This window comes from Diabrotica undecimpunctata, chromosome 1, assembly GCF_040954645.1.
Source record: "Diabrotica undecimpunctata isolate CICGRU chromosome 1, icDiaUnde3, whole genome shotgun sequence".
Classification (NCBI taxonomy): Eukaryota; Metazoa; Arthropoda; class Insecta; order Coleoptera; family Chrysomelidae; genus Diabrotica; species Diabrotica undecimpunctata.
Window position 1 is genome coordinate 60906106 of NC_092803.1, and position 15010 is coordinate 60921115.

Below are 15010 nucleotides of genomic sequence, written 5' to 3' on the forward strand. Positions count from 1 at the left end.
CCCATATAACTGACAACAGTGACATGAAATGCGACTTAATGAGGCTTATGACGTCAGACTTGTACAGGTGGTGGGGGTGTGCCAACAAACTCATTATCTGCTACCGTTATATTCGCAGATAGCCCCCAGCGTCTGTCGGGCAGTTATATCAAGAGTAGCAGAAGAAAGTAGTAGATTTGTAAGATACGATACTATTATTTACTGTTGAGTGAGAATTTAGATGCCCAATGAAAACATCTTACTGAAAAATAAGACTTTAGAGACCTTTAAAGGTCACGACCTACTTGAAAATTAAGATTAGCATATTAAAGTAGTACGGCTTCTCTATTCTTCGGTATGCAGTGGAATTGAACTTGAAGAAAAAACTCAAGACGTTTGTGATGTAGTGTTATAGACGTGAGTTACCAATGAAGAGGTTCTACAAAGAATGAGGAAAATCGCGAAATAATCATAAACAATAAACTACACCAACTACAATATCTAGATCATATAATGCGCAGTACATGACAGTATCTATATAACGATGTAACCTGCTTCAAACCGTATTACAAGTCAAGGTATCCAGAAAAAGCGGAGCAAGAACAAAAAGGATATCCTTACTGCACAATCTACGAAAATGGTTTAATCTATCTACTACAAGACATTTTAGGGCAGCAGTCAATAAAGTCAGAATAGCCATATTATATTTCAAAATCCATAACTAATGAGCAATACATGAGTAATAATGGGGGTAATAATAAAAAAACTTTATTGGGATATCACCATCAACACTCATGAGCACATTTTAACAAACACCTCTTAACTTTTTGTATTAGCAAATATGTGACGAAAAAAAAATTGTTTGTAGCGGAAAGACCAAAATTCATCACTGGATTGGTCGATGATCAGGTTGAACACAAAGGAGAAGTGACTTTGATGGTACGAGCTGATGGATTACCCAAACCAGAAATACGTTGGTTCTTCAATGGAAAACCAATCGTCGAAGACGAAAACCGTAAGATAGTCACAACTTCAGATGCACAAGTTACTAGTAAGCTGATTATTACAAATTTCGACGAATCGACAGCAGGAATTGTAAGTTTTGATTACTAGTCATTTATTATAATCACAATTATTTATTGTTTCTTTCTCTCCTTACATTAGGTTAATAACTTATATTAACTGGGTTACATTTTTCATAATGAATAGCCCTTTTCATCTCTTTGGTAGTCTTCTTAGTAGTATCCATCCTGGTTAGTTTAGCTTTTAACAATTTTAACTAGTCTATCATCATCCATTCTCGTTACATATTGAGTTCAGTTCCTTTCTTGCTCTCTCTCCTATCAGACTATGTCCTATTTTCCCTATTATGGTTCTTAATATTTTTGTCTTGGCTATCCTTAGGACATATTTTGTTATGTTTGCATCAGCTTTTGATTTATTTATGTAATTATTGGTCAAATACAGGTTTTGTATATTCTTATTGTTGTTTTCAGTCCCAGATGCGTATTTCACCAATAATAGACCTTTTAATGCACCCTAAGTTTTTTTGCTTTTTTAAGTGTCCATTTTTCATTTTTTTATATCTAGTTGTTTAGTATATAAATGAATATTCATGATCATTATTCCTTCTTGCATTATATAAGCAGCAGTAGTTCCTTCCACTCTTTTTTATTATTCCGGGCTTATTATCTGAACTATAACTCTTTATATCTGTTAAAATCCAAAATATTGAAATTGCTGCGTAAGTATTAATAAAGAATCTTTAGCACATCCATGTGGTTAAGAGAACTTTTCCTTATTGCATACTTCTTCTTCTTCTTCTTCAAGTGCCCTGTCCGTTGCGAACGTTGGCTATTAACATGGCAATTCTGATCTTATTTGCGGCGCTTCTGAATAGTTCGAGCGATGTGAGCCCGAACCACTTCCTCAGATTTTGGAGCCACGAGTGTCTTCTCCTGCCTGGCCCTCGCTTACTGTCTATTTTTCCCTGGACAATCAATTGCAGTAGACGGTACTTATCGTGTCTCAATATGTGGCCTAGATATTCAAGCTTTCTTTGTTTAATTGTATTCACGATTTCTTTCTCCTTTCCGATTCTTTGGATTACCTCTGTGTTGGTGACATGTTCGGTCCAGGATATACGAAGAATGCGTCAGTACACCCACATTTCGAATGCTTCTAGTTTTCTCGTGAGCGTCTCCGTCAGCGTCCAGGCCTCCACACCATACAGTAAGATCGGAAAAATGTAGCATTTAACTAGACGTAGTTTTAGGGGAAGAGACAAATCCCTGCTTATGAGGAGCTTTTTCATATTGCTAAATGCTGCTCTAGCTCGTTCTATTCTCGCCTTAATTTCTGTGGCCTGTTCCCATTTTGCATTTACGTTGGTGCCAAGGTACACATAAGATTCTACATGGTCAATTAGTATGTTACTTATCCGTAACTGTCGAGCAGGCTGTTGCTTCCTGCTTATCAGCAGATATGTATGCATATTGCATACATATCTGATAAAAGTTATCTGCTTCCATTTAAGAGATCATGAATTTTTTTAAATAATATTTAATATAATTCATTTTTAATACTTTAAGTTTAATTTTCTTCTTCTTTCTTCCTCTTTTATACTTAATATACTATAGCTACTTTTATAAACAAAATAGAATTTACTTTTCTTTATAGAATGTTTTAATACGTATATATTGATTTTTAGTACAAAGCTATGGCTATAAATGTGGTAGGAGAAGCTGAAACTACATCAAGAGTGACGATGCTTCAAACTCCTCCATCATTCGGTAAAAAATTAGACAGAAACTTAGACGTTAATGAAGGCGAGCCTTTAGAACTTAAAGCAAAGGTTAACGGAAGTCCAAAACCAGAGGTAAGAACCATAAAATTTAACATTTTTTTAAAAACAACACTAGGAATCCTAAGATTTCCTACTTGGCGAAAATATATTTAAATTTTTACCACTGTGCTTTTTAAAACTTGCAAAGCAGACAGATTGATAAATAAGTCGGCAGGGGAATCTATAGTATTTTTCATATAAAAATGCGTGCACGTCATTCAAGATTTACGACGTCAGAACCCCACAGCGTTGCCAAAACATCAGAATAGTTAGTAAGTGAGGAATTTTTAAAATATCAACTATTTGTTACTGTTATATTAACAGTAAATACACTTAGTTTTAAGATTACTGCAATACTCTAAAATACATACTTCTTCTTTAAGTTCCATCTTCTATCGAAGGTTGGAAATCATCATGGCTATGCGGACTCTGTTGACTGCTGCTCTAAAAAGTTCTGCACTACTGCATTCAAACCATTCCCTTAAGTTCTTAAGCCAGGATATTCTTCGTCTTCCCACATTTCGCTTTCCTCGGATTTTGCCTTGCATAATAAGTTGTAATAATGCGTATTTTTGGCCTCTCATCACATGTCCTAAGTACTCAAGTTTTCGTCTTTTGATAGTTAATATTATTTCCGCCTCATTTTCTATTCTTCTAGTTACTTCCGCGTTTGACATTCTTTGAATCCATGATATTCGTAGGATTCTTCTGTAACACCAAAATTCAAAGGCAGCCAACTTATTCAGATGGACTTGTTTTAGTGTCCACGCTTCCAAGCCATAAAGAAGAGTAGAGAACACGTAACATCGAAGCATTCTCAGGCGTAGTTCTAACCTTATATCCCGGCAACAAAGAAACTTTTTAAGTTTATTGAATGATGCACGTGCTATTTCAATGCGTGTCCTAATTTCTTTGGTTTGGTCTACATCTGATGTTATCCATGTTTCTAAGTATTTATAGTTATTAACACTCTCAATTGCAGTATCTTCAATATTCAGTTGGATATTTACATGTGCAGATTTAGTCATGATCATGCATTTAATTTTCGTTAAATTTATCTTCAGCCCGTACTCATGACAGCGTTCATTAAGGCGTTGCATTACGTTCTGTAAATCATTGTTGTTATCTGTCATTATTACTGTATCGTCTACAAAACGTAAGTTATTCAAAACTTCTCCATTGATAGATATACCTTCTATTGAGTCTGAGAGCGCTTTTTGAAATACCGCTCCACTGTAGACATTGAAAAGTAGTGGGACAGCACGCAACCCTGGCGGACTCCTCTCTGTATTTTGATATTTTGGGAGTACTTGTTGTCAACTCTTACCTTGGCAGTTTGATTCTGTAATAAAGTAATAAAGAGCGACATTATTACTTGTAAACTATCCAAGCTATCTGCGGAAACCACTGCTTCGTCGGCATATCTAATGTTGTAGTACTTGCTCAAAGTACTATCCTAGTACTTGCTCAAAGACATGTTTAGAGTACATGTTAAATAATACCGGAGACAAAATGCATTTTTGTCTCACACCTCTATCTATGGAGATTGCCTCTGTCAACTAGTCATACATATTAGATCGCACTTGGAGACATAGTATTTAATATGGTAACGTGTCATGGGAATACCACCCGAAAGAAAGTGGTCAATAAATATATTGATTGAAAAAAAAATAAGAATATGTGAAACGGGAAAATGACAAATAAATGTAGCACTGTGTTTTTAAATCAACAAAGTTATATATTCTTATATTCGATTGTATTAAATAAATATCTCACTTTCAGGCAACTTGGTTCAAAGACGGAGAACCAATTTCTCCTGACGACGAAAACATTAAAACAAGTATTCTTCCTGATGGAACAATTAAACTAAGAATCGAAAAATGCAAACCATCCGACAGTGGAGCATACAAGTTAGTCGTGAAGAATCCAAATGGCGAATCAGCGTGTCTCTGTGCAGTAGCCGTTACACGTAAGTAAATATACATTAATTTTTATACCAATGAAACACATGTTCCATAATATATACCATATATTCCATATTTTTATACCAGAAACACATTTAGATCATTCCCACTGTAATATGATTATAATAATTTCTATTTCTTTTTGTGCTATCTTATCATCCTCTAGAAATCATTTTGGCAATCTGCCCTTTGATCCAGCTGCCCTGAACAAATCAACGGAATTACATCTAAACCAAATCTAAGTTCCATTCATTTAGGAAATACTTCTCCTTGCTTAACTTCTTCCTCCTTATATTGTTCCTTTTATAATTACTGGAAGCAACTTATAAGTTGAGAAGAAACTTTCTGAACTTAATGGTATTTAAATCTTCCTTATCCTCTTCCATTCTTTTTAACACTTCAACAGTCTTTATACCCAGCTTATTTTCAGTGTTACTGTAAGCCTCTAATTTCATAGTTCGAACGCCTCTAATATATTTGTAAAGTCCCTCTTGAATACCTCTTTTAACCTAGCATCTAAGCAGTCTTATTTTTAAAGCTATTGTGATGGCTCTTCTACCGAATAATCTTTTTATTTTTTTAAATGTATTTCTTGCTTGTCATATTTTTGCCTTAAGTTATTCAGTGTGCTCATTATCTTTATTAATGAATATTTTTAGATATTCCTATTTTTGAACTTTCTTCATTTGTTCTCCATGTATCGTTAAGGTTTATTGGTGTTGGTACAGTTTTTGTGGTTTTCACTGTGTCTTTTTATATTAAGCATAAACCATTTTTCTCAATGGTGTCTACTACTCTACCAACCATATTTTCTGGATGTTCTAGATTCAGCTATTAGGACATTGTCCTCTGCAAATCGCATCTTGTTGTTGGTACACTCTTTGTATGAACGTATGTGAAGTTTTATTTCAATCTGTCAATTCATTATTTGTTTACGAGCCTTATCGACGTGTCAAGGTATTTTTTTACAATGGAAAAAATCAAGTATCGTGAAGTGATTGATTTTTTTATTTTTGGAAGGTTTGAAAGCAAAAGAAATTTATGAACGTATGTTAAAAGTGTGTAAGAACTCTTCGGCTTCAATTAGTATAGTAGAAAGAGGGGTTGCTTAATTTAAACGTTTTCGTACAAGCCTTGAATCCTTGATCCAAGTCAAGGACTATTTTTCACCAGGACAATGCACCATATCATATGAGCATTTTGACATTTTGACAATGACTAAAATCCATGAATTAAAGTTCGAATTGTTGGAACATCCACCGCACTGACCAGATTTGGCTAATAATGACTTTCATCTGTTTCAATATCTAAAGAAATGCATGAGTCCAAAGCGTTTTTCATCAAACGATGAGGTCATAGCAGCTGTGAAAACATATTTTGCAGCCCAATATTTAGTCTTATGTACATATTTTTAATCCCCATTTCTCGTATCCCTCGAACAATTTCCTTAGCACATAGCTTGAGTCGTCAATATCAGCAGCTATCAGTACTTGATCGTCCTAAACAGGAGGTAGTATATTGTGTCAGTACCCACCGTTATTGCCATTTGGACACATTTCCGTCGCCATAGTTTGAATGCTTCTTCGAGGTATATTTGAAATATTAGCGGCCCTAAGGACCATCCCTGTCTTAAGCCTTTAATAATTCGAGAATTTTCAGATGTCGTCTTGCCTACTTTGAGTGCGCTGGTACATCCTGAGTATAGAGCTATCACAGCTTTAATGTTACCTTTACTGATACCACTCTTTTTCATGCTTTATTTAACTTACTCTCCAATTCAGTGTTTTAGTACTTGTCCATAAAGTCATGCTACAGAACATTCCTTCACTGTAATTTTTGCAGTATTTTCGGCTTTTTTTCGGATGATGGCTCTATTCCATTCTTTGGATGGCACAAGGATCTCCATTAATTTATCCGGATTTGCTTTCAGCAGCATATTTTGATTAAGACTCATTAAACTGATTATTCTGTGATCTTAACTATTTTATTTAAATTATTGGCAATGCAAGGAAAGTATATATTAGCCAATCCTTAGGAATAATTCCTTCTATTAATTTTATTATCTCTAGTGAAATTTGGCCTATCGCCTTGTTGTTTTTTGTTAATTTAATTGCTTACTTATTTTTTGATATATCTGAAGAGTTGTCTTATATGTCAATATGTTACTCTTTTTTATTTTGTCCGTACCCGTTAATTCCCTGATTGTCTAATCATCATCATTAGCTGCCAAAGATATGACTTCCAAATGCTGTTTCCCGTTTCTCATTTGCTATAGGATCCTTAGTAACCAACATTTACTTGGTTTTGTCTTCCTTGATGACTAGACCGACCTGTTTCACCGCCGTTTCCAATTCTAGGAAATATTGTTTAACGTCTCACTAGCTAGGCCCTATTAAGTAAGTCAATGTCATCAGCGTTTGCTAAGATTTCTATCGATCTATTGTAAATAGTACCTCCGTCTCTAATTCGTGTGTCTCGGACTGCCTTTTCCAAGGCAATGTTTAATAGGAGGCATGCCAGGGCATCCCCTTGTCTGAGTCCATCCTTCATCTCAAAGGATCTAGATTTTTCTCCCTGTATCCTAACGCTGGCTTTTAAGTTAGACATTGTCATTCTTGTTATTCGGATGAGTTTTTCTGGCATTCTCATGCTTTGATTGGTATAGTACTGTTCTCTTGAAATCGTCGAATAGGTGATGGGTTTCAATGTTAAATTTTAATGTTTTCCCGAGGATCTATTTTATTGAACATATAAGGTCAATTGTTGATTTTTCTGGAGTAAATCTGGCCTGGTATTTTCCAACTATGCCAACTGTGTAAAACTTGCAGCCTTTCGTAGAGAATATTTATTAGTATTTTGTAAGCAGTTGTTAACAGGGTTATACCTCTGTAGTTGTCACACTGGAGCTGATCGCCTTTTTTATGTAACGGGCATATTACGCTTTGAGACCATTCACATGGCAAAGTCTCATTTTGCCAGACAAGAGGTAAAAGTTGATGCAGTGCTTGTAGCATGGCGTCGCCACCATTTTGTAGAGCTTACTACAAATTTGATCAGTTCCTGGTGCTTTATTATATTTAAGCTTTTTAATGGCTTGTGTAACCTCTTCAGTTGTAGGTGGTTTTCCTTTGAGTTGAATAGATTCCAATTATTTCGATCTGCTACGGTGTTATCTGCTTCTTCGATATAATGGCCGTTAAATTTTACGTCGAAAAATTCAACTCATCGGTTCAAGATTGAGGCCGTATCACTTAGGATATTTCCTTCTCCATCCTTACAGCTCTTTATTCTTGGCTTAAACTCTTTACTTATTTTGTTTTGTTTGTTGAGTTGAGTTGAGTTTTGTTGTGATTTCTACTTTTGAACCTACTTTGAACCTTGAACTACTTTTCTTCAAATTGTCTTTTTTTCTTGTATGTAATCTTTTTACTTCTCTTCCTAGGGTCCGGTATTCCTCCTATGCTCTTCATGTGCATCTACCCTGATATGTCTTGGTATGCTTTATTTATGTTATCTGTTGCTTCTTGACAATTCTTGTCAAACCAGTCATTTTGTCTAACTGGTTTGGTTTTCCCCAATATTTCCTATGCCTTCTCAGTTATTATTCCTCTACATTTTGCCCACAATTTCTTCACATTTTCCCCCGCTTCCAGGCTTTCTATTTCCTCATCCATTTGTCTCCTATTCTCTCTCGCAACGGTTTCAATGCGAAGATTATCAACATTAATTCTGTCTTGTTTCATATGTTTATTCTTCTTTACGTTTGAAATTTTTCCTCTGAGATTTTTGCCAAGACAAGAAAGTGGTCACTATTTATGTTTGGACCTCGGTAGCTTCTGACAATCATGAGGTCGGAAGAATGTCTTGCATCTATTAGGATATGATCTATCTGATTGTCTAATAAAGATCAAAATTATCATTTTTTGCTCCTAATTGCACTATTATTATTTTGCTTCTCTTTTCTTATTCAATTTTTCCATATGTACAGTACATATTTCCGTTTCTGTGCGTGTACATTCTTCTTTTCTCTATGAGTTTCAAAATTTCGTTAGTCATCCATTACTTTTTTGCTACTGTTTACTTAGTTTTAAAATTAAAGTTAGAAGCCACTTTAAAAGTTAAAAATAATTTAATTATTCCTTATTAATTATTGATCTTAAAAAGATATATTAAAATATTCGTTCTCCATACATAGAGAGAAACTTCCAAAAATCCCTAATTTGAATAGTCTGTGCAATAAAAATATCTTAATTTAGTATTTTAGCTACTTTCACAGAATAATGGATAAATAATCTTTAATTACAATTTTCTTAATAAGATGTTCGTAGACAATTTTTATACTGTAATAACAAATAAATAATAAATTTAGAGAACTGACATTAATTATTTGTGAAATGGCTGATATACCAGCCAGTGTTATTCCAATATAAATTCCACAACCCACTCTAATTACAATAATTTTCCTTAATGGATAGGTATTAAAAGTATTATACAGAGGTTTTAACTATCTATTTGTATGTTTTTAGCCAAACCCAAGAGGCCGAAGTTCCTCAAATGCTTCAAGGACATGCAAGTACCTCTTGGCGAAAGTCTCCGCCTAGAAGCCAAAGTAGAAGCCTATCCACCTCCAGAAATTAAATGGTTGAAAGACGGAGTCCCAGTCCGTGCTTCTTCTAACGTGAGGTTCGAGAATTATCCTGATGGTAGGATAGCTCTCGTTGTAGACATCATGAAACCAGAAACCGCCGGCAACTACAAACTGTTAGTGACGAATAAATTGGGAGAGGCAGTTGGTGATGCTAAGGTCGAGGTGGAGAAGAAACCAATCAAACCTGAGTTCATTCAAAGACTTTTCCCTCAGACGGTCGTTGAAGGATTTCCCGTTAAGTTGGAAGTTAAAGCCGAAGGTTTTCCAGCGCCCACAATTTCTTGGTAAAGAAAACATGATTCTTTATATTTATCAAGTTTATTATTTGTAAAGTTAATTAAGTCCTTTTAATTACTTTAGAGTAATTAAATCGCTATCATTGTTATTACTAATACGTTTATGATTCTGTCTACGTAAAAAAAAACAACTCTTAACAAATGGTTGAAGCTAGATATAATTGAGTCACCAACAGAAAATCTACTTCTTCTTTTATTTGTTAAACGCATATTTGTTAAACGTTGCTTCTTATTTTGTTGGAATATATACGTATTAATACTATTACAAATATGAATTCCTCAAACTCAACAGGCTTCCGAAATGAACCGCGCCAATTAATACCGCGCAGAGATTTCGACATCCTCCCTGATGTCTTCTTTAGGGCTTTCTGGGTCTCAGTCTCCCGAGCCCTCAGATACTATTACACTGATCACTAATCACTGCACTACTGCTACTGAGCACAGCATTTACACCGTCGCAGGTGACGTGGTTTGCGTGTGGGTTGGTGTTATAAATTTTGATTGGAGGGTGTACATACCGATATTTTCTGTATGAGAGGTCTTTTTATCAATATCTATGACTTCTCGGATAGTTTTTGGTTTATAGAAGCAAATGGGGGCTATGGTTCTGGATTTTGTGACCTGTATGAAAATTGTGTTGACCTAGAGAAGAAATTGAAGCAGAATTGCGAACAGAAATGGAATGTTCATAAATCCTATTTTGGATTCTACGATTTGCTTGGCCTATATAAGATCGGGGGCAGTCTGCACAAAGAATTTCAACTTCGTGTTTTGCATTTGGAACGTTGTCTTTGATTGATCGGATAAGAGATGAAAGTTTTTGTTGGGGGGTAAATATTGTCTTTATTCCTCATGATTTAAGAATTTTGTCGATTTTGTCAGTGACACCTTTGATGTAAGGAAGAAAATCTTTCGTATGATGAATATCTGAGTCTTTAGATTGAGATTTAGTGTGAGATTGATGTCTGTGGATGCTCCTATTGATGAAATTTTTGTAATAACCCTTTTGGAAGAGAGCTTCTTTAAAACTAGAGAGCTCAGCGGATCTACTTGCGTCATAGCAAAGGCGTATTGATCTGGACACAAGGGTATTAATGACTGAATTAATTTGTGAAGGTGAATGATGAGATTTGACATGCAAGTAACGATTGGTATGGGTGGATTTTCGATAAACAGGGTGATGAAAACCTTGGGATTGGTTTTCTTTATGATAACGTCGAGATACGATAGGGATGAATCAGTTTCCATCTCCATCGTGAACTGGATACTAGGACGTATACCATTCAGATTGGTCTGAAAAGACCCTAAACCATCTCTGTCGTGGAACCAAAGGACGAGTGCATCGTCAACATATCCCAGCCAACATGTGGGTATAAGCATTGATGTAGATAGTGCTCGAGTCTCGAAGTCTTCCATAATTTTTGGAATTGTATTAATCTTACTTTAGGTTTAATTTACTAACCGCCCAGTTTCCCGAGCTCCCAGACACTAGTACACTGATCACTAACTAATGCATTACTGGTACTGGAAACAGAGGACGGTTCATTTATACAATCGATGGTGACGTTTTTTGGGCGGAGATTGGCGTATAGGAGAGCGTGGGGATTGGCGCGGGAATTGGCGCAGGGGTTGGTGCGGACCTTTCTGACAGTAGGATTTTGATTGACGAGTGAAGCGGACGATATTTTCTTTATAAGAGGTCTCCAAGTCGAAGGTAACCGTATGCCGTCATCTCTTTTATTGAGACCTCAATATGTCTTATATTTCCTTTCAAGGCAATTGATGCCCTTTCTTTTCTTTTTCTTTGATATGGCATATAATATATTTCTTGCCTTCGCCTTCGTCCATTCGTTTTATGTGACCACACCACACTAGGTTATTTAATTTCAAGCCTGTCTACAGTGGAATATATAGTATTTGTCTTCCTTCATTTCTCATATGATCGTTTTTGGATTTACCACACGCTCTCCTTAGATAATCTATTTCAAGTGCTTCAATTTTTTATGTATGTTCTATTATTTATGCTTTTCCTTCGAAGAACCCACTTTTCGTATTCTGTCTTTAATTTTCTGAATATGTAGTCGATGTTCTCGTCATCACTCGCTACAACTACTTGCTCTATTTTATGTGTAATATTTTGATACTATTCATGTCTATTCTTATTCTAGATATTTGCCTTCTTCACTTTTCTAACGCTGATTGATTTTTATGCATGCTGTTGGAATACTCTCATCCCTTTCTAGGATGATGCGTGCTTCTTCTTTGGATTATTAATTTGTCTTGGACTATTCTTTCTAATTATTCCGCCTTGTGCCGATCTATTAATGTATTTGTTGCATTCTTTCTTTCTATCTTGCACCCATGATTTATAAAATCTGCTTCTTCTTCTTCTTCTTCTTCTTTTTCTTGTTTAGTGCCTTATCCGTTCCGGATGTTGGCGATTATCAAGGCTATCGTGGTTTTGTTGACTGCTCTGCGAAACAGCTCCGCGAAGGTCATCCCAAACCATTGTCGGAGGTTTTTCAATCACGAGATACGACGGCGTCCCGGTCCTCTCCTGCCAAATACTTTACCCTGCGTAACGAGTTGAAGAATTCGATATTTTTCTTCGTTCCGTATCACGTGGCCGAGGTACTCAAGCTTTGTTACACTAAATGAAGCACTTCTTTTTCTTTTATCACGCGCTGTAGGACCTCAACGTTGGTGACATGGTCCACATACGATATTTTTAGTATCCTCCTGTAGATCCACATCTCTAAGGCTTCAATCCACTATTCTGTGGCTTGCGTCAGTGTCCAGGCTTCAACTCCATATAGTAACACGGGAAGAATGTAGCACCTCACTATCCGCATCTTGGTTCCCAAGCTGAGATCACTGCAGCACAGCAAGGATCTCAACTTGATAAATGTAAACCGTGCCATTCCAATTCTGGATCTAATCTCTTGAGCGTAGTCCCATTGTGAGTTGAGGGTAGTTCCGAGGTAAGTGAATATGTCGACTCTCTGGATCTCTTCGCTACCAGCCATTAGTGCCCCGGGATCTAAATTTGCATGGCTGACAACCATGAATTTAGTTTTCTTAATATTAAGGTCTAGTCCGTATGTTTTGCTCACAGTTCTCACTCGGTCTTATAAAATCTAGCCTGCACGTATTTCTGATCTCATTACTCCTTGTTTTGTCCATCAATGTTTTTTCTGTTGTTTCAATAGTTTAAGTTCTTCAGTATTTCTCATGATAGGCCGGATTTCAGATTTAGGTATGCGCGTTTTTGTTTCTATTTTCAGGTGTTCGTTTTTCCATATTGTGTCAGTTTACGATAATCACTTATTCTACCATCTGGTTTTAAATCTTAAGTTTGCATCTTATTGGTTTTATTAATACTATTAGACTTTGTTCGTGGCCATATTTGTAATGGATTGCCTTGTTTCTGTCTGTAATTTTACTTTTATTCTTTACATTATCAATTTTATGATATCTTATCTGTCGTCCAGTATGTATAATTCATCTTATAGCCGTAGTCGTATGAAAATATTCTTAAATAAATTAATAACTAATGAAACGTATCAAAATAAGTTTTTACGTTATTCTTATATAACATTATTGTAAATATTATTCTTACACAAATTTTAGGTTCCGAAATGGTGCAGAGGTTATTTCTGACAAAAAACACATTAAAGTTATCGAACAACCCGACGGTTCCAGCGCTCTTTTCCTAGACTGCGCAGACATCGCTCGTGATGCTCTTACATACAAAGCTGTAGCCTCGAACGAAGCCGGAGAAGCTGACACTTCAGCTGCTCTGACGGTGAAAGAAGCTGCTAAACCAGGAGAACCAGAAGAGAGAGCTCTGTTCCTACATTCCATTAAAGATGTGATCACCGATGAAGGTCAACCTCTGGTGATTGAAGCTCCGTTTACAGGAAATCCGATACCTAGCGCAGAATGGACCAAAGACGGAGAACCACTTTTGCCGTCCGAAAGGGTTCTGATGACTTGTGATGGCAGACGGGTAAGTGTCCCACTATGTTTTATCTTTTACAATTTTTGGTGTGTTTCCCAATAATTTTCTTAGTTCTTTCTTATGCTTTATTCCACCTCTTCCTCTCATCGCATCCATTGTATTTTTTATAAAAGTTTAGATTTTATATATATATATATATATATATATATATATATATTGTTTTACGTATCTATTTGTTATCCTCTTATCACATATTCACAAAATTCTTTATTTTCAGGTTGGTTTAAAAATCGATAAAGCTGTACCATCAGATGCTGGAGTATATGGAGTCAAGATCATTAATCCATTGGGTGCGGATACAACACAAGGAAAAGCTACAGTAAGAAAAGTATTCATGGCTCCATCATTTACCCAGAGATTCACTGATCTTCAACAAGTAAGTATGTTCACTATATGAGCAGTTTTAACAAAAACCTGTTTTATCTTATTTCAACTGGTTGAAAATATAAAAAAATATAGATATAAAATATAGATGCAGAATTAGAGAAACATGAGAGATAAACAGAAACAAATAGAAATACAAAAATTGAGACAAGATATCAAAGAACTATAAGACAGAAATAACACAAACACTGAGAAATTAAGGCAGTCTAGGCACTGAAGAACATTAAGAAAAAATCAAAACAAACGTAAGTGACGCATCAAAAAAGATCATAGATACAAATAATAAAAAAAAGAAAATGGTTCAATTGTTGAAAAGAAATCAAAAACATAAGAAGTACATGAAAAGAAGAACCAGAGAAATGAGAGCAATCTACGAAGATGCAAGACTGAGGGCCGATAAAATATGACGAACAGAGAAAAGAAAATACGAAAGCGGTAATATACAGAAAATGGAAGAAAATTTTCAAACCAACGATATAAGCCAGGCGTATAAATATCTACGCAATTTAAGAGAAGAGTACAAACCCCGAACAAATATATGCAGAACTCAAGAAGGCAGATAACTAGCGATTCAAAATAAATAAAATCAATCTGGAAACTATTTTCAAACTCTTTTAGGGACTCAAGAAAAGGAAGAGCATATGGACATCCATTAAATTGGGAGAAACACCGAAAATATATTACTCCAGACGATGGAAAGGGTAAAATAAGCAAGATGAGCACAAAAGAATAACAGGTCTCCCGGTATTGAGAACATCTTCTCTGAGCTATATAAATTAGGTGGAGAGCATCTAGTAGAACAAATGCATATGCTTATAAACAAGATTTGGAATGATAAAAAGATCTCTAGCGACTGGAAAATAGGCATTATAT

The 15010-nt window shown here is 35.5% G+C and overlaps 1 protein-coding gene across 11 annotated transcripts in view; it reads left to right on the top strand.

The window, feature by feature from the left end:
* Obsc (Obscurin) overlaps nucleotides 1–15010 on the top strand; it is a 350811-nt gene that overhangs the window by 290202 nt on the left and 45599 nt on the right. For all 11 annotated transcript variants that reach the window (XM_072543243.1, XM_072543203.1, XM_072543216.1 and 8 more), the window contains 6 exons: nucleotides 848–1074; nucleotides 2690–2857; nucleotides 4607–4793; nucleotides 9315–9720; nucleotides 13363–13741; nucleotides 13971–14129. In XM_072543243.1, coding sequence (XP_072399344.1) covers nucleotides 848–1074; nucleotides 2690–2857; nucleotides 4607–4793; nucleotides 9315–9720; nucleotides 13363–13741; nucleotides 13971–14129 — 1526 coding nt within the window. The remainder of the gene's footprint in view (nucleotides 1–847; nucleotides 1075–2689; nucleotides 2858–4606; nucleotides 4794–9314; nucleotides 9721–13362; nucleotides 13742–13970; nucleotides 14130–15010) is intronic.